Here is a 23,426-nt window from a genome sequence, read left to right on the forward strand (position 1 = left end):
CTACCAGTGCTTTCCACTGCTTAAACTTCTCAAAGACTTCAGTCTTACTCTTTAAGATATACACCCAAACCATTCTAGAATAGTCATCAATCAAGGATAGGAAGTATTTAGCTCCACCTAAAGAAGTTGTCTGTGCTGGTCCCCACAGATCAGAGTGGATGTAATCTAAGGTTCCTTTGGTCTTATGCACTGCAGTTTTGAAGCTAGTTCTAGAGGATTTTCCTAGGACACATACCTCACAGAACTCAACAGGACCTATCTTATCATCCCCCAAGACTCCCTGTCTTTCTAATATCTTCATCCCTCTTTCACTCATATGCCCCAATCTCATGTGCCACATTAGTGTTTTGTTTGGATTCATGCTAGTTGAGACACTAACATCCCCTATAATGGCTGTCCCTTGCAGCACATACAAGCCATTATTCTTAGCCCCTTTCATTATCACCATGGACCCTCTAATTATCTTCATAACCCCAGATTCCATTTTAATGATACAGCCTATTTGATCAAGGATCCCTAGGGATATTAAGTTCCTTTTTAGCTCAGGAACATGTCTTACTTCACTTAATTCCCTAATCACCCCATCAAACATCTTAAGCCTAATGGTTCCAAGTCCAACTACTTTACAAAGTGAGTTGTTTCCCATCATGACTTCCCCACCATTAAAAACTCTATAACTGGAAAAAAGATTTTTATCAGGGCACATGTGATAAGTGCATCCAGAATCCAACACCCACTTACCATTGGTTTGAGTTCCAGTGACTAGAAGAACACCAGCTGAGTCATAGCCTTCATCATCCTTTTCATCTGATGCAACAGCAGCATCTCCATTCTTCTTGGGTCCATCTCTATCCTTGTTCTTTCTCTCTGGACAGTCCTTCTTGAAATGTCCCTCCTTGTGGCACTGGAAACATTTCAGATTTTTACTCTTTGACTTAGATTTGCTGCGTTTTCTATTCTTGTTACTGTAATCCTTCTTCTCTGGTCTACCCCTTGCTGTTAAGCCTTCTCCATCTTTTACTTCTGACTTCCTTGTAACCTCTTTTGAGCTGAGAGAGTCTTTCACATCAGCCATGGTTATTGACTGCCTTCCATATAGCAGTGTGTCCACGAAATGTTCATAGGAGGGTGGGAGAGATGATAACAAGATTATTGCCTTGTCTTCATCTTCCAGTTTCACATTGATATCTTCAAGATCAAGAATGATCCTGTTGAAGTGATCAATGTGATTTGCCAGAGAGCTACCTTCCTCCATCTGCAATGTATACAGCCTCTTCTTGGTGCAAAGTCTCTTGGTTAGGGACTTCTTCGTATATAGGTCTTCTAATTTCTTCCAGAGGCCTGCAGCAGTTGTTTGATCCCCCACTTCCCTCAGAACTCCATCTCCCAGACTCAAGATTAAGGTGCTATGAGCCTTGTCTAATGCCTCTTGCATTTCTTCTTCACTGAGCTTGCTAGGCTTCTTTTCAGATCTTGGATCACCCAATGTTTCTTCAAGCCCTTGGTGAACCAACAAAGCTCTCATCTTGAGTCTCCATAGATGGAAGTCATTCTCTCCAGTAAATTTTTCTACTTGAAACTTAGAGGTTGCCATTTCTTGGAACAAGAATCAGAGTTGTTGGGCTCTGATACCAATTTGTTGAGCCTTGATCGAATTTAATCAACCAAGATTCCCCAAGACTGCTCTAAACACTCTGATGCTTGACTAAGAAACAAAATAAAAGATACACAGAAGAAGCTAAAGAACAGCAACAAACGAGAAAACAGTTTAAGTGGTTCAGCCTGGAGATGGCTTACATCCACTGAAGAACAGAGCAACAATCTTTATTCTTTCACCAGGAACAAGATACAAGTTTTAAGATGAAATTACAAGCATCACACACACTGATTCCGTATCCCTTAAGGCTATATATACACGCTTAAGAGAGCCCAGAAAATCCCCCCACCAGTCAGCTCTCCTCTGTCAATAAGACCCAGATTTTCCCGCTCTTGTAACAGAACATAACGACCTCTGAGCCACGTGTTTGCTTCATGTTAAATGCAGGCTCTAAAACGGCACTCAGCAAAGTCGTATGGATAAGTGGAAGCATGTGATGGCCACGTGCTTCACTTACTCACAGATAGATGAATGAACATCTTGTCATACAGCTTTGAATGATCTTAACCGACCAGTCGTATTCCGTTCCAATCACGAACTGACATGTCGTATGGATTTCTGGAAATCAGTTTCAGAGCTCACACTTCAACAATACACTACTTTATAATTGTTAAAAAATAAGAATAATTGTTTATTTAGTATAACTTATCTAATAATTATTAATGTTTATTTAATTTTATTTTTTAATTTTTTATTTAATATGAATTATTTAATGTCTATTTATAAAAAAATTAATAATAAAAGTTTGATTTAAAAAAACTCTGTGTAATTAAAAAAAGGATGCCAAGGTTAGTTTAATTTAATATTTATTAACCATTGTTTTCAAAATAAAAAATATTGATTAATCTTTCGTCATACGATTGTTAAAGAATAAAGATCCATCAAACCAATGAGCTGTGAGAGCCGAGACAACGCGTAAAGTGAATCCGAACAAATTGAACGGTCCTGATTCACTGTACCAAAAAGGTTGACCAAGCACACGTGACAGATAGAGTCCAGTGGGACCAAAAAAGCTGACGTGGCTAACGTGCGCCACAATCGTCATCTCTCGCTTGCCCAGGAACAAAAGTAAACAACTCAGCAGCGCGTAGGCCGATCCATTCAGAGAGCGACTCGCCTTTACGCTTCCGAAATGGACCGGTACAGACCGAACCGGCGAGTCCAACTCGAGGAATCGGAGCCTCCGAAATACGACGACGTCGAAGACGAGGATCGGGATGGCCGCGACGACGACGACGATAATTCGAATAGGCTGAGACCGTCGGAGAACAATGTGACCGAGGATCAAGAGCCGTTTATGGGAATCAAAGTCCGTCGAAAGGCTTCGCTTCATCGAGACTACAAAGGCGACTACCTCGACGTTGCGTCGCATCCGTACTTAATGAAGATTCTGCAAAAACAAGGTCATCGCTTCGGAAAAAACCGTGTCCTTTTTTTAATTTTGATTATCGAATAATTCATTGCGTCGCAGCAGAAGATCTAATTGTTTGACAGTTTTTACTCCATTCTAACATAGGAAATGTGAAGCAGCAATTAAACATGTAGTTTTAGGATGCTTGTGTAAAAAGCACCATTTCTTTTTTGGTAAAAGTGAAAGTATTTTGAAGAAGGTTAGATAATTTACATGTAAGAAGTGGTTTTAATTCTAAAAGCACTTCCTTTTATTTTAGTTGATCATGTTGACTTGAAGGTATTGAGATGGAGCTGTATTTGTTGGTTTCTGATCAGGATTGGTGTTTGAAAAATCATTGTACAGTCTTAAGTTGTTGAGATGGAGCTGAATTTGTTGAGTGGTGCCGACGCTTGAGCTTGAAAGAATTTTAGGTTTTCCGATTGGGCAAAGTTTTTTGGCTGGAGTGTTGTACTTAGGCTTAATGTTTCGGAAGTCTAGAGGTTTGCCCATTTATTATTTTCATTTAACACTTGGATTTAAATGGATTTTCAAAATAGTCATTATGCTATCCAATGATAAATCATATTGTTAGGGGAGGTGGAACTTGCTTGGGAATTGTATTAGTTCAATTTACCAAAAATTATTTTATTTGCCTTTCTTTCAACTTCGAACATCTCTTAAAACAAGGAATCACATGTGTACAAAATGCAGAAATTTGATCACATATAAGCCTGCATGCATATGAAAAGAGATAGAGTAAGATAGCTAGAAATAGATAGTGTTTCTTTGGTTTTTTATCCCTTCATTGAGAGAGCATGTTATGTAGGAAATCCTAGCCATTCAATTGGGGACTGGTGTCTGTTGGAACATTATAATTACTGTTGTCTGTTGGAACATTAGAATGTTTTATTCAAAGTGCTCTTGTGTACCTACACCTAATTAAAATTTGATTTGTGCAGGTGACAAGCAAGTTCTTTTTGCTGATAAAATTTTGAAGTTTACTGGTTCCGGGAAGATGAAACGTCGCATACTTTTAATTACTGACTTTGCAATTTACCTTGTGGATCCGGAGACTGATGCTCTTAAACGTCGCATAGCCCTGGCAGCTGTAGAGAAGATGTGTTTGAGTGAACTGAGTGATAATTTCTTTGCGATTATCATCCCTTCAGAGTATGACCTACTTATGGCTAGTACGCGAAAAACAGAAATTGTCACTGTGCTTGTTGAAGCTACGAAGGGTGCATCTGAGGAACTTGAGGTGGCTTTTTCCAATAGGTAACAAGACTTTATGCCATTTATATTTATGTTTTCTTTGTCAGTATTTGATCAGAACCTTTATTGAATGTTAACGGGGTACTGGGGTTGTAAATTTGAGTCAACTGTTCCACCATTAAGTTCATTAGTAAACATGGAGGTTGGTATATCTTCTCAACCCATGAGAGTTGAGCAATCTGTAAATTGATTGATCATCTGGCAAGGCTTATTGTTGCTCATATGCTGGCTTCCCTAACTAGGATTTGTGAATCTGCACAAATGTTTGGGATCTTAGTTGCTAAAGTTATTATTGTACTTCAATGGTCAAGGTTTTATATGCAACTCCAGCTACAGAAAGGAAAGGGGGGAAAAAACAAAGTGCTGGAGAAAAGAGAGAGAACGTTGACCAACTTGTAAGATCACATTATAGATGCTTTTAGAAAGCTAGGCCATTCATAAATTGATTCTCTCAACCATGAAATCATAATCAGGAAAATGGTACTTGAGAGTCTTCACATCCTTTTATTGGATTATAATGTCCTACATATAATTTATTTAGATGTCATCGTGGACATTGCCATACTAGCGGTTGTGCCATTTAATCTATTCAATTTGTTATTGTTTCTTATTTCTTTTTTTGTTTTCTCTATCTGTCCTTGAGATTGTTCTTGATGAATAATGTGTTTTGTCCATACCTTTTGCAGTTTTGAGTACCACGCAGCTGCTGAATTGGTGAAGGAAGTTGTATTTGAGGAAGTAGAAGGTTTGTGACTACACACACACACCCCTTAGAATGACAAAATCTCCAGTAATACACAACAGATTTGGTTATGGGTTGTGCTGATTTTTATGTGCTTCTGAAGCTTCATATTTTTCTGTGTTGCAGGAGGCATTAAAACAAGAATTTTGACAAAATCAGAATCAGCTTAAACTTGCTTTAACATGTTTGTAGACTTTTGCAGAGGGATGGAAGTCTTCATTGTAAAGGTAAAATATTCTTTGGTCATTGCATAAGTGGCTGTATGCAGAATTGAGCTCAACTCCTCACATGGAAATATGTAGCTTATCCTTTTGGTATTTGAAATAGAGCGTGATTCTTTTTCCTTTTATGAAAAAAAGTTAGTGTAATTTTATTCTTATTAAACAGTTTCCACTGGATGTATGAAATGCAATTACCTGGAAAATCAATATTAAATTGTTTTGCAACCGTAGACATCGCTGTGATGCTCACTAAATCATTTAAAATTTCCTTACTGCATCTACATCACGGTATTTGCTTGAGGTAGATATCTGATTTGTATGGTATGGTGCTCATGTTACCCTAGAGAGTGGAAAGTGAGGAGGAACTTCCCGCATTTCCAAAAATTTCTAATAGAAAGCATCATTGGTAGGAGAAGTTGGTGTTTTTGCCAAAGTCGGTTAATTCTGAATGGCAACTGAAGCCATCTTTACGTTCCAACAGCATAAATACAATCATTTTGGGGGTAGGCATTTTATTGAGAATCAAATCGTATATGCCCATAAAAAAAAAATAAAAAAATCGTATATGGCCTTTACAAGATGTGCACACCTTTACAAGATGTGCACACTTCCAGATTCTTGATCATTTTTCGGCAAATCATGTCCAACTAAAGCTAACCGAATGCCAGTGATTGGTGATATCTTGATAAATAGCTGTTGCTTTCTCATTTTAGAAGCAAAAGTGAGACATGGAATCTAATGCAAGTTAATGTTTCTTTTCTCGCTTGACAAGATATCCCATTTGCACCAAAATAAATTTACATTTAGATCCATCAAATTAAATCTAAGTAAAGGAGCAGGTGAGATCTCACGAATCCACCCACCGCCCACCGCACAACCCTGCAAATGACAAAGTGACTGTATTTATATAATTATTGATCAACCAAGAACGTTTACCTCCACATGCATAAGAACAGAGTCCATGACTAAACAATAAAATAGACAGAAACCTAACTTCGTTTCGACCTTAAGCAGAATTAGGTTGCTAAACTAGTGTTAGCACCACCCAAATTGTCATTGGAACATAAGATTCACAAAACAACTAAGAAATAATGAAGAGAAAATTGTATCACCTGCACTAATTGCTACTGGGTTACTATGATAAAAAAGAATCTAAATGTGCAGTAGAGGAAGATGCAGTTTCAGTTGCCTTTGGTGTTGCGGCTGAGCTTGAGATTTCTGACCTATTTTCAGTGGATGGAGGATTTTCTGCTTTCACTCGCCGGATATCCTCCACCATTTTTAGTACATCCGCCATTTTTGGTCTCTCCTCTGGCATTCTCACCACACAAGCCATTCCTACTTGTAACATCTCTACCATTTCTTCCTCTATATTGGGATACCTCAAAAGCTCAACATCAAACACTTCTGCCGTCCACTCTTCTCTAACAACAGAATTCACCCACCTCACTAAGTGAACAACTTCATCCCCACCTGTGGCATGTATTGGGGATTTTCCAGTAAGCAGCTCAAGCAGCAATACCCCAAAACTGAAGACATCGGACGCCTGGGTTGCCTTCCGGGTATCTGTTACTTCTGGGGCACGGTACCCAGCTGCCCGCATAGCTGGTGGCGGCATTGGACTCATCAAAGCAGCCAATCCAATATCAGACACACAGACATGCCCTTGAGAGTTGAGGAAAATATTTGAGGCTTTTATGCCTCCATGGACAAGTTTCCCCCCATTCTCAGTATGAATGTGAGCTATGCCTCTTGCCGCACCAATTGCAATTCTTACTCTGGTATCCCAATCTAAAGAACTCTGACCCTCCCCTCGTCTTCCTGCAAATTAAAGATGCATTAGGGTATGAAGATGAATGATTGTAGTACTGGTTGTTTTACAGATTGTACAAGAACTGAACTTACCATGTAGCATTGCAGAGACGCTGCCCTGCTCAAAATAGTCATACACCATGAGCTTCTCATCTTTAGAATAGTAATAAGCTCTCAACGCAACCACATTCTCATGCCTTATACCCCCAACAATCTCCATCTGCTGCTCAAACTCTCGTTTTCCCACGTTCACTTCCTTCAACCTCTTCACAACAACTGTTGATGCATCCTCTAAAGCTGCCTTATATGCTGTCCCGAATGTTCCCTTTCCGAGCACCTCAGCTGATGCTCTTAACAAGTCCTCCAAATCAAAAACAAGATTACAACCTTCAAAGAACACGAGCTTGCTGTTCTTATCATGGCTCCCAGAGACCCCTTCCTTCAGTGACATCTCTTTCTTTTGTGATTTCACTGGTATCCTATCATTGTCTTGTTTGTTGTAGCGACAGATCATCAAAAGCGCGCATATGACAAATGCCAATGCAACACCTCCTAGTGCTATCCCCAACAGTGCAGGTTCACTTAATTTTGTGGATTTTTTCCTTGATGGTTCAGCAACGGGTGGCTGAACTGGCAGAGCTGGAGGCCGGGCATTTTCCGATGAAAGATTGTTACCGGCGAATGCCCAACTGGGAAATCTTTGAAGAGAACGAGGCAGAGTTCCTGTGAGGCTATTGTTCGCTAAATTTAAAGCTGAGAGGTGAGTCAATTTTGATATTGACGCGGGGATACTCGCATTGAAAAAATTGTTTGAAAGATCAATAACAGTAAGATTATTCCAAACCGAGAAATCCAAAGGCAATGGACCGGAGAAACTGTTGAACTGAAGGTGAAGAGAGGTCAAGTTTTCGAGTTTTGAGAAATCAGAAGGGAATAGACCTGAGAGGCTATTGGATCTAAGACTCAGATTCTGCAGAGCTGATAATCTGCCGATGGTATTGGGTGGAATTTCGCCGCGCAATGCCATACCGGGTAACCTGAGGGCAACAACTCTGGAATGATCGGCACTGCATGTCACTCCAGTCCATGACTTGCACAGTGAGCTGCTCTCATTCCAATTGAGAGACCTTGAGTTATGAATGTTGTGAATGAAATCGAGTAATGCTTGCTTATCCTCAACTGGGTCGGCTTTGATTGGCAGGAAAATTGTTCCCACCAAGAAAAAAATTGCCGAGAAAATGGGCAAGAAGTTCATTTTCCCACTCATTTTCTCACCCACTTCAGAATAAATAAAAAAATAGCAAAGCTTTTAGCTGTTCTAGAATGATTTGATTCTGCAAATCTTGTTCACATCTGCAAGAAACTGGAAAGAATATATCAGAAAAAAGAACACAAACACGTTTATTTTACATTTTCCCACGAAAGAATTGACTAATGAGAATCCATTTCTGATAATGTCTGCTAATTAGGTCAATATTAGAAGCTGTTCTAGTTGAGTTAGGTTCAGTCTTTATTGACTTTCTGCCACCTACCCTGTTTGGCTGCTGAGAAAAAATGCAAGAAAGACAAAGAGAAAAAGCATCCAAAATCTGACTCTCACAGAAACATTGAAACATAATAACTGCATTCAATGGAGATATAAACATAAGGGTTGCATAGAAATGAACTTACTTATTGACCCCAGATCGCAAGCAAGCTTTCTAAAGAAAGTCCTTCTGTAACGGCTCACTCTCACAGAGTCTGATATTTCAAATAAAGTAGAAATGGCTAAATTAGCAAGTACATATATTACTTGTCGTTCAGGATAACATAACAATGACGAATTGATGATGATGATAAAGATATGAGCTGTTCATGAATGTTGCTTAACAAAGCAGCATCACATGCAAGAAGCCATACTGATAATCATTTGAAAGAACCCAATTTGCGTTACTATTACATATATATATAAAATATTTGTTTTATAGCGCACGAACAGGAAGCTGCATGTGGAGACAGAGAAAAAAATTTGGCATGTACCTAATGTGGGGTATAGGCTAATTCATAAGTTTTAAGTATAAAATTTTTTGTGTGTTTTCGCCATTAATTCTGCTTCTTACTGGCTCGAAGATGCATTGCTTTGGATGTTTTTACAGTTGGTTTCTTTTTTTTTTTTTTTTTTTTTTAAAGATAAATTTTTAATGAAAGTTAATGAATAATAGGGGTGGCGAAAATAAATTAAAATAATTAGTGGGCGGTGAAGATGATATTATAAGAAAGGGAAAGGTTACGTCACTTCTATACATGCATTATACAAAACTAATTAGGAGAATAATAGATTTAAAGAAAATTTGGGTGTGCATGCTTTGTTCATATATATTTCTAAAAATGACATTAAATTTGAAAACAATTTTCAATTATTCGTTTTTAAATGCGAGGGAAGCTGACTTTACCTTCCATAATTGCATATAAATACAAAAAGATAAATTATTAAAAAATGAAAATTCGAAAATAAGTAACTTATTTATTAAATAACCTATTTATTAAGGTCAAGATTTATTCCTAAAACTTTATTATTATCTATTATAACAAGTTACTAAAAGTTGCGAACTAATCTTTATGACTCGGATGAAATTTCAATAAGAATTCAATTAATCCCACGCTACCAAATTGATTTTAGCTATTAATGGCCAATTAGATGGGGACGTTAGGGAGCCGTTGACTTTTCGGTCTTTGTCAGGAAAATTCCCACAACTTAATCGTTGAAAACAACCGTTTCACCACGCGGGGTAACAATCAATGGCGACGGTTACACGGGTGACATGACAGCAATACACATGATCTTGCCACGTGCAATTTATTACTCCATATTAGATTAATGACGAAAACATGCGGTGTGGTATGGGTCGTGGGTCCCTGGTTTATGGTGACACATTGGGTTTGCAGCGCAAATCAGAACCGTTGATCTCTTCTCCAGCGTGCCCAGGCGCTGAGGAATTTAACATCGATATTCGATGGTAACCGGAGTGGGTTTGGATAATTAATAGTGTTCATGTGTACCCATAAATTTTAAAAAAGTAAGCACTGACAAGAAAAGTTGACGATCTATTTTCTCGGAGGTCACTTAAGAGGACTCATTTCTTCAATATCACTCAAGTTAATACTTAATATGATATTAATCAAAAGCAAATTTATAAAAAAAAAAAAAAACACTCTCTTGTGCAACTGCGAATAGAGAAATTCTCATTCCTAAAATTGTAGAGAACTTTTAATCTGCAAAGAAAGCTTTAAAATGGCATTTTCTAGTTTGATACTTGCCTGTTTAGTCAATTTTGGTATATATGTATATATTAAGCAAAAAATTTTTAGTTATCAATGACAAAAAGAGTGATGCGTTACGCTTGAGGACATCTAACATAAAGAGACATGTAAAATGATAGATTGATAAGTCTTAGCCGTCGAAAAAAAGATTTAAAAATAAGATAAACTTCAAATTGTAAACGTAATGTTTGCATAATATTGTTATTTTATTTAGAAACGATTGCATCGTGCTTAAAACCCACCTTATTTTTAATTTAGGCGATGCGCAATATATGAATGAAAATTGAAAAGCATGCTTTGACATGGTATTTTTGTAATACAATTATACAAATGCAAGAAAGACAAATCAATATATTATTTTATCGTAAATATGACCTTCAAGTTATTCTAATCTTAGAAGTTAATTCAACATAAAATCAAGAGTATAAAAATAAAAAATAAGTACGTTGTGTCGTAAAAACAGTGAATTTGAGGTGGCCGAACGATAAAATTTCTCACTTAAACGATACATCTTCCTTAAATTTTTTATGACCTGCGCAATTAAATAATTAACATGAGCATAAATTATCAGTAATTAAAATTTACAAACATATTTAAGAGATTAAACAAATTACCTCAACTCTGTTTAGACTTCTAGAGTGTGTTTGCTACAATGCAATTACTCCAAATGCACCCTTAGTTCACTATTTATGTCTTTCCTATGAATTAACAATTCCAAAATTAATTATCCATGTATTTACCTGCTGTAAAGCATTCTTGTCCAACCCAATTCAAAATTAGGAGATTAAAAATCACTCAAGTATTATTATTTATTTTTTTCTTTATTTGAGAAACTAATGGGAACATATATAAGGTCGTGATTATTTTCCTCTAACCAGTAATTTTTCATAAATAATTGAACCTCAAAATCAAGCCATAGAATTAATTGTATAGACTAACATATGCAAAACCATGATTAAATTATTCATAAGAATGTTAAAAAATAAAATTAACTTGTTCATTGGTATTTAAAAAAAAGTTATTTGTAATAATAATAATAGTTTGAACCGTTTCAAAAACAAACAGCCTTCAGCATGTCTGCAATAAATTCACTGTATAAGGAGGCTAATGAAACTAGCCTTATTTGACAAGTAATAAATTAAAATTTGAAAATTAGTCGCACATGTGTAGTACGCGATATATCGGCAAAAGACATTAAAAAATAAAAATAAAAATCGAAAAGATGATAACGAGAAAGAGAAGATAATTATAAAAGAAGAGAAATAATAGTTGAAGTTAAAGGCAAGACGCACATATGTCACAAAAACCCTAACTTCAAAATATCGCGATAAATCGGAAAAACGAAACCTCTCAATTCTCAATCTTCAACCTCCGTTTATCTCTCCGTCGAGAAGACCAAACAATCTCTCTCACTCACTCTGTAAGCTCCTTAAATCTCTCGCTATTTTAATTTTCTCCTTTTATGCTTCTTTTATATTTCGTCATAAATTAATTAATTAATTAACTTTTGATTTTAAGCAATTTTTCCCGTTGATTCTGTTGTACTTCAAGGATTCTGTTCCTTCCCCTGGAAAATATAAACAATTTTCTCGAAACTAGTTTGAACAAACATTTAGCTGAGATTTACTTCCGAAACAAAACAAATGAAGCTTAGATTCGGCACTGACTTTGAGTTCTGATTTTCTCGGCTACCAAACAGATCTTGAGCTTCAGTGATTTACTTGAACATGCAATTATATGAATAACGGACGTATCTTATAATTAAGATTCCAAGTTAAAGGAAGATTTTGAATCTAATCTTGTCTAGATACTGGAATAATATTTGATAATGGCCTAAAAATATCACTTGTTAATCACATCTTTCATGATCAAACTCTTTCGTTTGATTATATTCCTAATGTTAAATTTTCGCCAGTCAATGATGTGAACTGTCTTTTATCAGCTGCATTTTAAATTTTAATTTTTTTTGCAAAGTTAATTGTTCATTTGTGTTCTTGATAATGTTTGAAATACTATCTAACTACGTAGTTCTATGCTTACAATTGTCTTGTTTAACCTTTTGTTTTCATCAGGTTATTAAAGGCGGCTACAAGACATTTTTCAAATCATCAGTAAGTTATTGAGCTTGTATTCTGTTCTGATAACTCTTTGAAGATACATTGTAGAGAATTAGAATCTTAGATTTTTTCACGATGCATCTGTGGAGTACTACTACACGTTCCGCATCCACTTATACTTGCTTCGTTACTGAAGCTTTTTACAGTCATTGTTCTAGCACTCAGTTTCCTATTGCAGTGACTTTTGTTCTTTCTTGTTAAATATTGTTAATGATAAAATTAACTGCCTCCTCTCTCTATGATTTGTTTGTTTGGATGCTATAATTTTGAAGAAAATGAACGAAAGAAAGCTTGAAATATTTATGAATTTATTGTGTGTAAATATGTCGAGGCAGTGGTTAGAGAAAAAGATATTTGCTGGGAATATGCTGAGAAATTAGATGGAAACAAGGTGAGGTGCAAATTCTGCCTGCGAGTTTTGAATGGTGGGATTAGTAGATTGAAGCATCATCTCTCTCGACTTCCAAGTAAAGGTGTAAATCCATGTAGCAAAGTAAGAGATGATGTTACTGATAGGGTGAGGGCTATAATTGCATCAAAGGAGGATGTCAAAGAAACACCAATTGGCAAAAAGCAACGGGTAGCAGAAGCTAAACCAGTTGGAATTGTTTGTTCCAGTAAATCGCTCATGCCTCTGGAGACACCGTCTCCAGTGACAAAAGTCTTTGCTACTATGACACCAATGGGAAATTCTTCTTTAAACAATCAAGAAAACGCGGAGAGAAGCATTGCTCTGTTCTTTTTTGAGAATAAGCTTGATTTTGCTGTAGCCCGTTCTTCATCTTATCAACAAATGATTGATGCAGTTGGAAAATGTGGTCCTGGATTTACAGGTCAATCTGCGGAAGCTTTGAAGACTATGTGGTTGGACAGGATCAAGTCTGAGGTGAACGTACAATCAAAAGATATTGAGAAAGAGTGGGCTATGACAGGTTGTACTATAATTGCAGACACATGGACTGACAACAAATCCAAGGCTTTGATTAATTTTTTGGTTTCATCACCCTCCAGAACCTTTTTCCTTAAGTCTGTAGATACATCCTCGAATTTTAAGAACACAAAGTACCTTGCTGATATATTTGATTCTGTCATTCAGGATATTGGCCCGGAAAATGTAGTGCAGATTATCATGGATAGTAGTTTCAACTATACTGGAGTTGCGAACCATATTTTGCAGAACTATGGAACCATTTTTGTGTCTCCATGTGCTTCTCAATCTTTAAATATAATCTTGGAGGAGTTTTCTAAAGTAGATTGGGTTAACAGATGTATCTTGCAGGCACAGACCATATCTAAGTTTATTTACAACAACGCATCAATGCTTGATCTAATGAAAAAGTTCACGGGGGGACTGGAACTCATTAGGACTGGTATAACAAAATATGTGTCCAACTTCCTATCTTTGCAATCAATATTGAAGCAAAGATCAAGATTGAAGCATATGTTCAATAGTCCTGAGTACTCTACAAGTTCCCCGTATGCAAATAAGCCACAAAGCTTATCTTGTATTTCCATAGTTGAGGATAATGATTTTTGGAGGGCTGTGGAAGAAAGTGTGGCCATCTCTGAGCCTTTTCTGAAAGTGTTGAGGGAAGTATCTGGAGGGAAACCAGCAGTGGGATCTATTTATGAGCTTATGACCAGGGCAAAGGAATCAATAAGGACGTACTACATAATGGATGAGAACAAGTGTAAGATATTCTTAGATATAGTTGATAGAAACTGGAGGGGCCAACTTCATTCACCTCTACATTCAGCAGCAGCATTTTTAAACCCTAGTATTCAGTATAATCCGGAAATAAAATTTCTTGGATCTATAAAAGAAGATTTCTTCAATGTTCTGGAGAAACTGCTCCCAACTCCTGATACAAGACGAGACATCACCACCCAAATTTTAACTTTTTCAAGGGCAAGTGGGATGTTTGGTTGTAAACTAGCAATGGAGGCACGAGAAACGGTTCCACCAGGTACGCAATCCATTTTCGTTTCATGTGAGTGTCTGGTTCTATGAGAGAATGTTTTCAGGCTAGTGGCTTTATAAGGGGATCATCGATAGAGAATACAATAATCTCCTTGTTTAGTGGTTGCTAAGTGAAAATTCCACTCCACTACAGTGCTTCACTTTCTAACTCTGATTATGTTACTGATGAAAGAAGAGGATCAAATAGTTAGCAGATATGGTTCTCACCTCTATGATGTATTGTTTTATTGAAGATTTCCCCTTTTATTCTTAATAATACTATGTGCAGATTCTATGCGCTCACATCCTCATTCTCACTACTTCAGCTTTGAGCTTTCTTTGGTTATCAATTAACTGAAAGAGCAATACTATTGAACAATTGGCATTCTTCCTCCTTTTAGGCCAAATTTGAGTCCAACATTTGACTTCTTGTGGAGTCGGGCCACTCAATTCTGTTACCTTATAGAAGTCCAGATGTTGGGTTGTTGGGTGTGTGTACTTACTGAGGTCAATTACTATTGTTATTATTATTATTTTTATCTCAAAGCAGCATGCCCTACTGTCTGAAAAATTTGCTTCTTGGATTCTGAACTTGCTACTAGTCCTTGCAGGGCTATGGTGGGAACAGTATGGCGACTCTGCACCTGTGCTGCAGCGAGTTGCCATCAGAATACTGAGCCAAGTCTGCAGCAGTTTCTCTTTTGAGAGACATTGGAGCACATTTCAGCAGATTCACTCAGAAAAGCGGAATAAGATAGATAAGGAAACACTGAATGACCTTGTCTACATCAGCTACAACCTCAAGTTAGCAAGAACAAAGTCTGTCGAAGCTGACCCTCTTCAATTTGATGACATCGATATGACTTCAGAGTGGGTAGAGGAGAGTGAACACCACAGCCCACATCAATGGCTCGATCGGTTCGGTTCTGCTTTGGACGGCAGCGACTTGAATACAAGACAGTTCAGTGCTTCCATGTTTAGTTCAAATGACCCTATATTTGGTTTATGATTTGAGTAAGCATCACCGTATTCATTTTTGTGTTGTGTATCACATTGTGCCTTGTAGCTGTTCTTAGCTATAGGTTGTTACCCATATGTTGCAGGTTAGTATTTAGTAAATGTAGTAGGGCTTATATTTCAACTTTTTCTTGCCTTCCTGTAAATGGCTAGCAACTCTGCGTTAGAAAGATAGTCAAATTAATCCTTTTGCTTGATACCGAGTACCTTTCGCTTTCTTACATCATGAGAATACAAGAATACATTCACATATAGTATAGATCTCATTAAATATGTTAAAACAATTGCCTTCAAAATATTATCTAAACGGACCAAATCATTAACTTTGGAGAAATATTAACTTTTTCTCCAAATTCATAAATAAATACTAGTGAAAAAAAGAATGTGTATATATATATATATATATTATATGCTCAATAAGTCGTAGACTTCACTAACTAAATACCGATTGTTGTTCTTTATTATAGCCACTCGGAGCCACGAGCACAGAGAAATTTATACTGAAATCAAGCACAAAGACATCCCAGTTCGAGCACGGGGATAGTACAAAACGTGAAAACAAACACAACCCTTCACTCATACCGCGTTCTCTTCTCTTTTATTTTCTTCTTCTCTTTCGCCGACCAAATAATAAAAAACAGTTTAATTACTCCTTGGCCTTTGCTTGCGCTCTCTCCTACAGACGTACACAAAATCGATGGACTACGATTTCAGGAACAGAGCGAATTCATCATACTCGATGTACGGTCCTCCGCCGTCCGCGTCATCGGGAGGTTCAGCGCCAAGCCACCATCCGATGTACGGATCGTCTCTTTATCCGAGGATCGGTCAGCAAGGCAGCGGCCACTCAATGGTCCCTCCCGTATCCCGCACTTCTTCTTACAACGCAAGCCCTTCCCCTTCCTCCTCTTCTTGTAAGTTTTCATTACGTTAATTGTTGGGTGTTGATTTTATTACTCAATCGGACGGTTGTGATTAACTTTCAATAATTTTTTTCTTTTTTTGTTTTGTTTTACAGCAGGATTGGGGATTAGGGTTGCTTTGAAACCGGAATATCGGATCACTCCTCCGGTGTGTTCCTTGTTTATAAATTTTTAGCTTTTTTATTAGTATTCGATCATGTAATTGAAAGCCTTGCGTTTTTTTTTTTGGCCGATGACTTGAAATGAATTGATGTGACTTATAATATTTGTCATATTGAATTCGAAGTGTTTCCATTAACGAGAACTTAAGCTTTTGGACTAGGAGACTTTTGATTAGATGCTCAAAAATTGTTTGAATTTCAAAGATTTTCCAAAGTTTTTTTTTTATAGGTTGAGATTTCTGCATCAGGGCATTTGTTAAGAGCAATGATTTTTATTTTTAATTTTTCCCTTGGGTGTTCTGTTATATATGAACTATGAACATGGGAATAGTCGGATATTTGCATTCGAATGAGTTTGTAGTGTAGTGAATATTGGTTGGCTTTCCTTTGATATTCTAATTTTGCAGCCTACATTGTCACCACAAGTAGGAGATATTCCGCGGAGCAATTTTCATTTTGACTTTGATTTTGAGAGAAGGGTTTTGGCTGAAGCAGAGAAAGAAAACCAAAACTGGAGCAGGCTCGGGATGGAAAATATTCCTTCTAAAAATGAACCAACTTCTTCGGTGGTATGTTTCCTTTTGTTTAGGAGTTTATTTTGCTGTTGAAGCTTGCAACATTCATGCATATATAATGTGGTGGGAGTTAGGACTTGGGAGGACGTCTATAGATTTTTTTTTCCTATTTTCCTAAAAACTAGCTTTCATTTATTAAAGTAGACATTAATATCAATGCAGGGTTCAGGTTCAGATCCTGTGGTAAGCAGATACATTGCATTGGGGCTTAACCGAGAAGCTGTTCACATTGCAGTTGCAAATTATGGTGATAATCCAACCAAGGTATGTTTTTGAGCTCATTGCATGCACATTTAACTATTATTGTAATTGTTATGTGCTGTGAGGATTTTGATTGCATTTTTACCAACTTCAAACATGCCATGATTGATTAAATGGCACTCATGCTATGGAATTGGCGGGACCTGCATCGATATTAGTCTTTTTTCTGCATGATTTGATAGTTATATTTATATGGTCATCTATTTCAGTGAATACCTAGTATATTGCAAACTTGTATAAGATCCAAGTCTTATCCTTTGGTTTTTCTTGTGTTCATCATTAAGTTCATTGGCATCTTGCTATCTGTCATTACTGCATTGGGTATTATTTTGATAAAAAATTTGTTTCTGTCATGCTAGAATTCTTGTTGGAGATGATATTGGTAATTTTTAGGCTTGATGATTTGTTAGGTAGAATGTGTGTTTGACATATTCCAGATATATCTATTTTTGTGCTGGATATTAGGTTTGAAGAGCTTTCTTGTTTCCCTTCCTATATACCTCTTCACAAGTTCTAGTTGTGATCTTGTAGTGATTTCATACGTGTTTCAACTTAAAATTGCCTTAAATTTTTGCTCCTTCAGGTTCGTGAATTCGCCAATGGTTACACCATCCTTCGAGAAATGGGATTTTCTTCGAATAATGTTGCCGAAGTTTTGATCATGTATGAGAATGACACAGACAAGGCATTGGCTCATCTTCTTGGTAGTTCAGCCTAACTACGAAGACTACAGTTGTACTTAGTACAGAGTATTAGACTGATGATTGTATACAGAAAATTGTGTGTTTGCTTCATCAAAGTTATACTTTGATTGTATAAATACAACCTGAGGTTTTACCACCTTCCCACTATGAGGATCAATCATTTTATGATTCCTTTAGAATGTATAGATTTGAAAGATTTAGTTTGTCAACGTCGCAGCATAAAGAAACATTTCCATTTGATATGTTCTTTTGGTTTGCACAATGGAGTGTATGTATCTTAAAACAAAATAAGCGAACGGGATCCATTTTTGTTCAATATCAGCAATGCTGTAAATGGTATGATTTCACTCATAAAAAAATAATATTCTTATATCATCCCGAAAGAATTATTCGGCATCATATGATACACCAAGTAGCTAAAAAAATGCTCGTGATTCTATTGAATTATGTGTGTATTAGTAGCCTTCTTCTGGGACACACTGTGGTTCCTTGTCTTTGGGTAATCAATTTCTATCGAACAGATGGGAAGCCTATAAGCAACTTCATAAGAGAAATGTTTGTGTCAAGCAAACTGCAACAATGCAAGTCAAATATGGCATCTTCCCCCAAAACTTTGTTAATATCAGGTCTATACCTGCCTCCTGGGATGTTGATGCCAAACTAAATTAAACTCCTGCGCAGATAGCTCCTGCAAAACACAGTACACATTCAATAGCTCCTGTAAGAGGGGAACTGTCACCAGGCAGATATTTATGTGAAAACATGGGGATAGTAACTTTTAAAGCTAGTCTACAGTAACTTTTAAAGCTAATCTTATCTTGATCATTCCCGGGTTCATTCTTCTAGGGAAATAATAAAAGAGAGAAAAAGAAAGGAGAAGAATCAATCAGCATGAATACTTTGAAGCTTGACTACAGGTTGACCACTTGATGCATGTGTGTGTATGTGCAAAAGAGAGTGAAAGAGAGGAGAGACCTGATGACCAAGAGGAGCAGCAAAACTTTCCTTCATTTAGATATTTGACATCAAGCCCGAGAAACCAGGATCCAGCACTAACATCATCATGGGCATAGGTGCGGAGTATGGATCTGCGTACAAAATATATCAGGAGTCAATCCCGGCCCTTACACATTTACAGGCTACAAAGGCGATGGGCAGAAGAAAAAAGAATCGACCTGTTTATTGATATGAATTTAGCCAGAGCTCGTGATATGACATACATCTCACCAGATGCATGGCGGAAGTATCTGTTGGATGCAGAAACTTGTATTTAGCATATAAGGCAAACAGGCAAGGAGATCCTAAATGAAAGAGTAACGCTATGCTTACTCGCTTTGGATACTCAACTGGGATATTGAATGATGTGGCATATTACATGTCATCCATTGAATGGATTGTAAAAATAATATGTTAAAGTCAATTAATATCAGACACAAGGCATTAAATGATTGGTGACACATAAGTGAGTATCCCAACTAAGTATCCAAACTTAGTAAACATAGTATCATTGTAAATATAGCCATTTACCACAAATCTGTGAGCCAGACAAATACTTTTAACTAAATACGAATTGTCTGCAGTTTCACTTACAATTTCTTATCGCCAAACTTCCACCAATCTGGTTCATACCATTTATGGCCTCTGCCAAAATCCAGCGGTTAAAAACATTAAAATAGATAACAATCAAGTTCATTTGTCTGTCTAAAAACAGAATTGTCTTTCAATTAAAGTTTTAGGCCAAACTCACGGTTCAGAGAAAACGTCGCCAGATTTCATACACCCAATATAAACACGAGGTTTGTCCAAATGAGTAGCAAGGGTAGCTCCCAAGGAATCTTAAGTGGAGAAAAGATAAAGATAAGCAGTTAAGACATACATTGACAAAGCAAAGAAACATTCAACATGAAGTCCTCTCCAAATTTTTAATTAGATTTTCAGAGTTAACATATAGCATCCCTAGAAAGAAGTGGGTAGCTGTATTCATGAAGATGCTAACCAATATTCACATATACGTCGTCATTGACTTTAGCATAATATTCCGCATCCCACTTATCCACAGCATAAGCAAAGAACAACTTAGCCTTATTTGGGAATTCTTTAGGTGCCTCCACGTGGTGATCCTATCAAAGAATGTCAAAATAATCAGATAATTGAGCATATACTCTTTAGACCTTACTATGGTTGAACATTGCAAAAATTTGGAGACCTATTAAGACATACAAGAATGAAGAAGTCATTTGTCTGCTTATTTTCACTGTCAATATCCTGGTCCAAACTGTCCCCGCGATTGGCACTGTTCAAGAACATTTCATCAGTACAAAGACCTACTGCCAACCAGATTTCACCTTGACCACAGAACAATAAATTACAATGGGAATTAAGAAAATAAAGGACTAAACCTTCTTCCAATTACAAATCGAGTGATTATGCCTTTCTCGTTCTCCCTTTTTTTCAAAGCTGCACCTGCAAACACAAAAATAGGTTCAATAACTCCAAAGGCAACCACAACAAAACCCAACAGAAAAGAATTCTTCTTTTCAGAACACTCCCAAATGCAACAAATAAAAAATACAACCAATCCCAATGAAAATGTTGGTGAGTGTCATCAATCATTGAACCTGAGGATCTAACCACTAGACTATTAAATACATCATGCTAGAGCAATTCTTTACAAATTCAGACATATTATGCACCAATGCTTGTTGCATCAGTCTGAAAATGCCCATGAAGTGTGAGAGTGTTAGGTAATTCTATTGAATGACAGTAAAATTATCCATTAATATTCCAGAACACACTTCCTACAAAAGCATCTAATTAGTGTCTCCACAGAGCTTGCTTTCCAGCCTGGTAAACACCTTGACACCTCCATTGCAAGCATTTTAGCAACAGTAATGAGTACTCACTTGTCTGCCCTACCTTTGGACCCATATAACTTTATGTCTAAAAATTTTAACAGTTTGATGTAATAGTTGTCAACATTAACATATATTTAATGAGTTTGAATGTGATATAAAACTTCTCTTCCCTAAAGGAAAATTACACCTTTTAACTATATTAAATGAGCATATTTTGCAGCATGGTGCTGTGCTGGTAATCCTTACGGTCCCCTTCAAAAACTAACTTCTACCTTAACATAATAGCCTTAAATTCCTGTAAGATTTATCCTGTTCAGCATTCAGAACTATAAATACTGGACAAATGAACTACAATAAATACAACAATGCCGTTTATGCACCAAAAAAAAAAACACCTAGACAAATACAATCTAGTGCAGAGAAAAAAAAGGAGGCAAGGAATAGAAAGAAAGCAATAGTTTACCAGTTCCCATCCACGCTTTACGAATTGCATCTCTATTATTTTTTCGGCCAAACCTCGTTAGTATACCTATCACAACTAGTGGCCTTTTCTTTGGATCCTTGTCATCTGTATCTGTTGAGCCCTTTGATTTAAAACCTTCCTGTCCAGCCGCAGCCAACTGCATCTCAAGCTCTAATAACTTCTTCCGTTGCTCTCTAACAAGAAATTAGTAATAAATAGAAACCCAACCAAGAATGTATAATCATTAAATTGGATTATGGGAATGTTCAACAGGAATTATATTTACCTGCATGCTATGATTTTCAGAGTATCATCCACTGATATAGCAGATTTGCCCTAAACATCAATCAACCAGTTAACAGTCATATACAATATACATCAAATAACTAGTGAAATTCAAATTTATGATTAAACACATTTATATAGGTAACTTTATAAACCAAAATCATCCAAACAATAATTTAAAAAGCAAAAAAAAAAAAAAAATCGCTCACATAACCAGTGATTCTATCCAGCTCTTTAATCAAACGAACTCTGGTCTGAGCATCCTGCCACAATCTATCACCAGCCCAGATACAAAAAATCACATTTTAACCAAATTGAACGTTAAAATTTTCATTTTTTTACCAAATAAAAAATAAATCACATGATGGTGAATCAAACACAATTGTCAATATACAAAATCTAAGAACACTAACCTGCCAGCTACGTAAATGGAAGCAAAAGTAGCAAACATTGAAAGCAATAGAGATGATATCCGGGTCCTAGCAATCATGCTGGAAAGCTTGTTACTCGATCCCCTGCTTTGCATCTTTTTTTTCTTTTTATCTCTCTTTAAATCTTGTGCCCTTTTCTTTCTCTTTTCCGTATCGATGGATTAAAAAAGAGTTGATTTTTAACTTTTTTGGGCGATCGTTTTAAGAGGGTTTCTTGTAAAGATTTTGTAAATGAGATCTATTGTTTGATTTGATGGAGGTTTTATGTTGGATTTTGATAACTGATAAAAAGTGAGAGCTTTGTTGTGTTGTGTTCGGAGGAGAGTTAGTTTTTTCTGGTCACTGGATTCCAGTGCCACTTCCTCAAAATAACGAACATCTATCTAATTTTCACTTTTTTTATTACCAAATAAGAAAAATAAATAATATAATTTTTTTTATGTTGTAAATAATGTTAAAACATAAACTAAAAGAGATTTAATTTATTAATAATCCTTTTAATGAGATTCAGCTATGATTTGATGAAAATTAAAAAAAAAAATTGATTTGTTTTGTATTTAATTATTCACAAGGACTACATTTATAATAATAATAATAATAATAATAATAATAATAATAATAATCTTTAAGTTGTAACGTTACTGGATTTATTTTAGAAAATCAAAAAAAAAAAAAATGTGAGCGGGATCTTTAGATGGTTTGCCAACAAACCATACCTTGATTGCTCTAATTGAAAATAATAATTACCAATAAGAAACAAATGGAAATAAGTAACCTACCATCCAATTCAAAAATTAAAAAAAAAAGTGCAATAAATCAACCCAGATTTTGTTGATATACAAAGCAAATTTTGCTGTTTACAAACTGGATCAATTCATTAAGTAACGGACATGGGCGCACAATAAATGAAATTAAAAAAAAATAATAATTCAGCCACAAACTCTTGTACAAATTTATTTTATACAAACTGACGTAGTATTAATTCATTGGTTGAACGAAAATATAAATTAATAAAAAAAAATCATGTAGGCCAAGTGATATTTAATTTAACCAATCTTATCATGCCACATCAATTTGTACAAAATAAATTTATACAAAAATTTATGTTTGTATCATTACTCTTACAAAAAATGGGGTAGTTGGCTAGCCATAAAATGAAAAAAAAAAAGTACCAGATTGTCAGCTTAATGGATCACTATGATCATTATTGGGCTCAATGCAGGCCCAACTAATTTTCCTTTGTCTCCCATACTGGGCCAGTATGAACCACTTTTCAC

General features: G+C 36.1%; 5 protein-coding genes across 12 annotated transcripts; 3 read left to right on the forward strand and 2 right to left on the reverse strand.

Moving 5' to 3' along the window:
- Positions 1-2,724: 2,724 nt before the first annotated feature.
- On the forward strand, positions 2,725-5,515 carry LOC102614688 (uncharacterized). Its single transcript, XM_006490522.4, has 4 exons — positions 2,725-3,060; positions 4,010-4,325; positions 5,009-5,067; positions 5,191-5,515. Exons 1-4 carry the CDS (start codon positions 2,790-2,792, stop codon positions 5,232-5,234), a joined length of 690 nt encoding a protein of 229 aa, XP_006490585.2. The 5' UTR covers positions 2,725-2,789; the 3' UTR covers positions 5,235-5,515.
- Positions 5,516-6,169: 654 nt separating this feature from the next.
- LOC102614989 (probable inactive receptor kinase At4g23740) lies at positions 6,170-9,062 on the reverse strand. 2 transcript variants are annotated; one of them, XM_025102893.2, is made up of 3 exons: positions 8,769-9,062; positions 7,191-8,450; positions 6,170-7,106 (listed from the first exon to the last, which is right to left on the reverse strand). In XM_025102893.2, exons 2-3 carry the CDS (start codon positions 8,362-8,364, stop codon positions 6,421-6,423), a joined length of 1,860 nt encoding a protein of 619 aa, XP_024958661.2. In that variant the 5' UTR covers positions 8,365-8,450; positions 8,769-9,062; the 3' UTR covers positions 6,170-6,420. The 2 variants fall into 2 exon arrangements, with proteins under 2 accessions (XP_024958661.2, XP_006490586.2); XM_006490523.4 differs by having other exon boundaries at positions 7,191-8,460; positions 8,769-9,061.
- Positions 9,063-11,633: 2,571 nt separating this feature from the next.
- Positions 11,634-16,098, forward strand: LOC102618477 (uncharacterized). Of its 2 annotated transcripts, XM_052433143.1 has the most exons (5): positions 11,634-11,817; positions 12,470-12,508; positions 12,850-14,481; positions 15,086-15,488; positions 15,959-16,098. In XM_052433143.1, coding segments are annotated over exons 2-4 (2,031 nt in total). In that variant the 5' UTR covers positions 11,634-11,817; positions 12,470-12,507; the 3' UTR covers positions 15,484-15,488; positions 15,959-16,098. The 2 variants fall into 2 exon arrangements, with proteins under 2 accessions (XP_052289103.1, XP_052289102.1); XM_052433142.1 differs by lacking the exon at positions 15,959-16,098 and having other exon boundaries at positions 11,635-11,817; positions 15,086-15,688.
- Positions 16,099-16,175: 77 nt separating this feature from the next.
- LOC102615282 (hypothetical protein) lies at positions 16,176-18,357 on the forward strand. The gene is made up of 5 exons (XM_006490524.4): positions 16,176-16,405; positions 16,510-16,562; positions 16,983-17,144; positions 17,313-17,414; positions 17,995-18,357. Exons 1-5 carry the CDS (start codon positions 16,189-16,191, stop codon positions 18,127-18,129), a joined length of 669 nt encoding a protein of 222 aa, XP_006490587.2. The 5' UTR covers positions 16,176-16,188; the 3' UTR covers positions 18,130-18,357.
- Positions 18,358-18,420: 63 nt separating this feature from the next.
- Positions 18,421-22,525, reverse strand: LOC102615563 (hydroxyproline O-galactosyltransferase HPGT1). 6 transcript variants are annotated; one of them, XM_025102870.2, is made up of 13 exons: positions 22,132-22,525; positions 21,928-21,991; positions 21,720-21,769; positions 21,434-21,627; positions 20,515-20,578; positions 20,336-20,408; positions 20,112-20,235; positions 19,863-19,950; positions 19,706-19,756; positions 19,291-19,362; positions 19,091-19,203; positions 18,750-18,833; positions 18,421-18,645 (listed from the first exon to the last, which is right to left on the reverse strand). In XM_025102870.2, the coding sequence occupies exons 1-12, from the start codon at positions 22,242-22,244 to the stop codon at positions 18,781-18,783; spliced, it is 1,059 nt and encodes a 352-aa protein (XP_024958638.2). In that variant the 5' UTR covers positions 22,245-22,525; the 3' UTR covers positions 18,421-18,645; positions 18,750-18,780. The 6 variants fall into 6 exon arrangements, with proteins under 6 accessions (XP_024958638.2, XP_024958637.2, XP_024958639.2 ...); XM_025102869.2 differs by having other exon boundaries at positions 18,421-18,655; XM_025102871.2 differs by having other exon boundaries at positions 18,750-18,803; positions 22,132-22,524.
- Positions 22,526-23,426: the final 901 nt, after the last annotated feature.

Source organism: Citrus sinensis, chromosome 9 (genome assembly GCF_022201045.2).
Source record: "Citrus sinensis cultivar Valencia sweet orange chromosome 9, DVS_A1.0, whole genome shotgun sequence".
In the NCBI taxonomy this organism is placed as follows: Eukaryota; Viridiplantae; Streptophyta; class Magnoliopsida; order Sapindales; family Rutaceae; genus Citrus; species Citrus sinensis.

Bases quoted from the DNA above. Each gene is read 5' to 3' on its own strand.
- LOC102615563 (XM_025102870.2), bottom strand. From the start codon at position 22,244: ATGCAAAGCAGGGGATCGAGTAACAAGCTTTCCAGCATGATTGCTAGG. The intron at 19,757-19,862 runs GTGAGTTTGGCC...GGATTTTGGCAG, and splicing joins GGCGACGTTTTCTCTGAACC to AGGCCATAAATGGTATGAAC. The intron at 19,204-19,290 runs GTCGATTCTTTT...TTTTGTACGCAG, and splicing joins AAATTCATATCAATAAACAG to ATCCATACTCCGCACCTATG.
- LOC102618477 (XM_052433143.1), top strand. The intron at 14,482-15,085 runs GTACGCAATCCA...TAGTCCTTGCAG, and splicing joins ACGAGAAACGGTTCCACCAG to GGCTATGGTGGGAACAGTAT.
- LOC102614688 (XM_006490522.4), top strand. From the start codon at position 2,790: ATGGACCGGTACAGACCGAACCGGCGAGTCCAACTCGAGGAATCGGAG. The intron at 3,061-4,009 runs GTCATCGCTTCG...TGATTTGTGCAG, and splicing joins GAAGATTCTGCAAAAACAAG to GTGACAAGCAAGTTCTTTTT. The intron at 5,068-5,190 runs GTTTGTGACTAC...TCTGTGTTGCAG, and splicing joins TGTATTTGAGGAAGTAGAAG to GAGGCATTAAAACAAGAATT.
- LOC102615282 (XM_006490524.4), top strand. From the start codon at position 16,189: ATGGACTACGATTTCAGGAACAGAGCGAATTCATCATACTCGATGTAC. The intron at 16,406-16,509 runs GTAAGTTTTCAT...TTTGTTTTACAG, and splicing joins TTCCCCTTCCTCCTCTTCTT to CAGGATTGGGGATTAGGGTT. The intron at 17,415-17,994 runs GTATGTTTTTGA...TTGCTCCTTCAG, and splicing joins ATGGTGATAATCCAACCAAG to GTTCGTGAATTCGCCAATGG.
- LOC102614989 (XM_025102893.2), bottom strand. From the start codon at position 8,364: ATGAGTGGGAAAATGAACTTCTTGCCCATTTTCTCGGCAATTTTTTTC. The intron at 7,107-7,190 runs GTAAGTTCAGTT...TTTAATTTGCAG, and splicing joins CGTCTCTGCAATGCTACATG to GAAGACGAGGGGAGGGTCAG.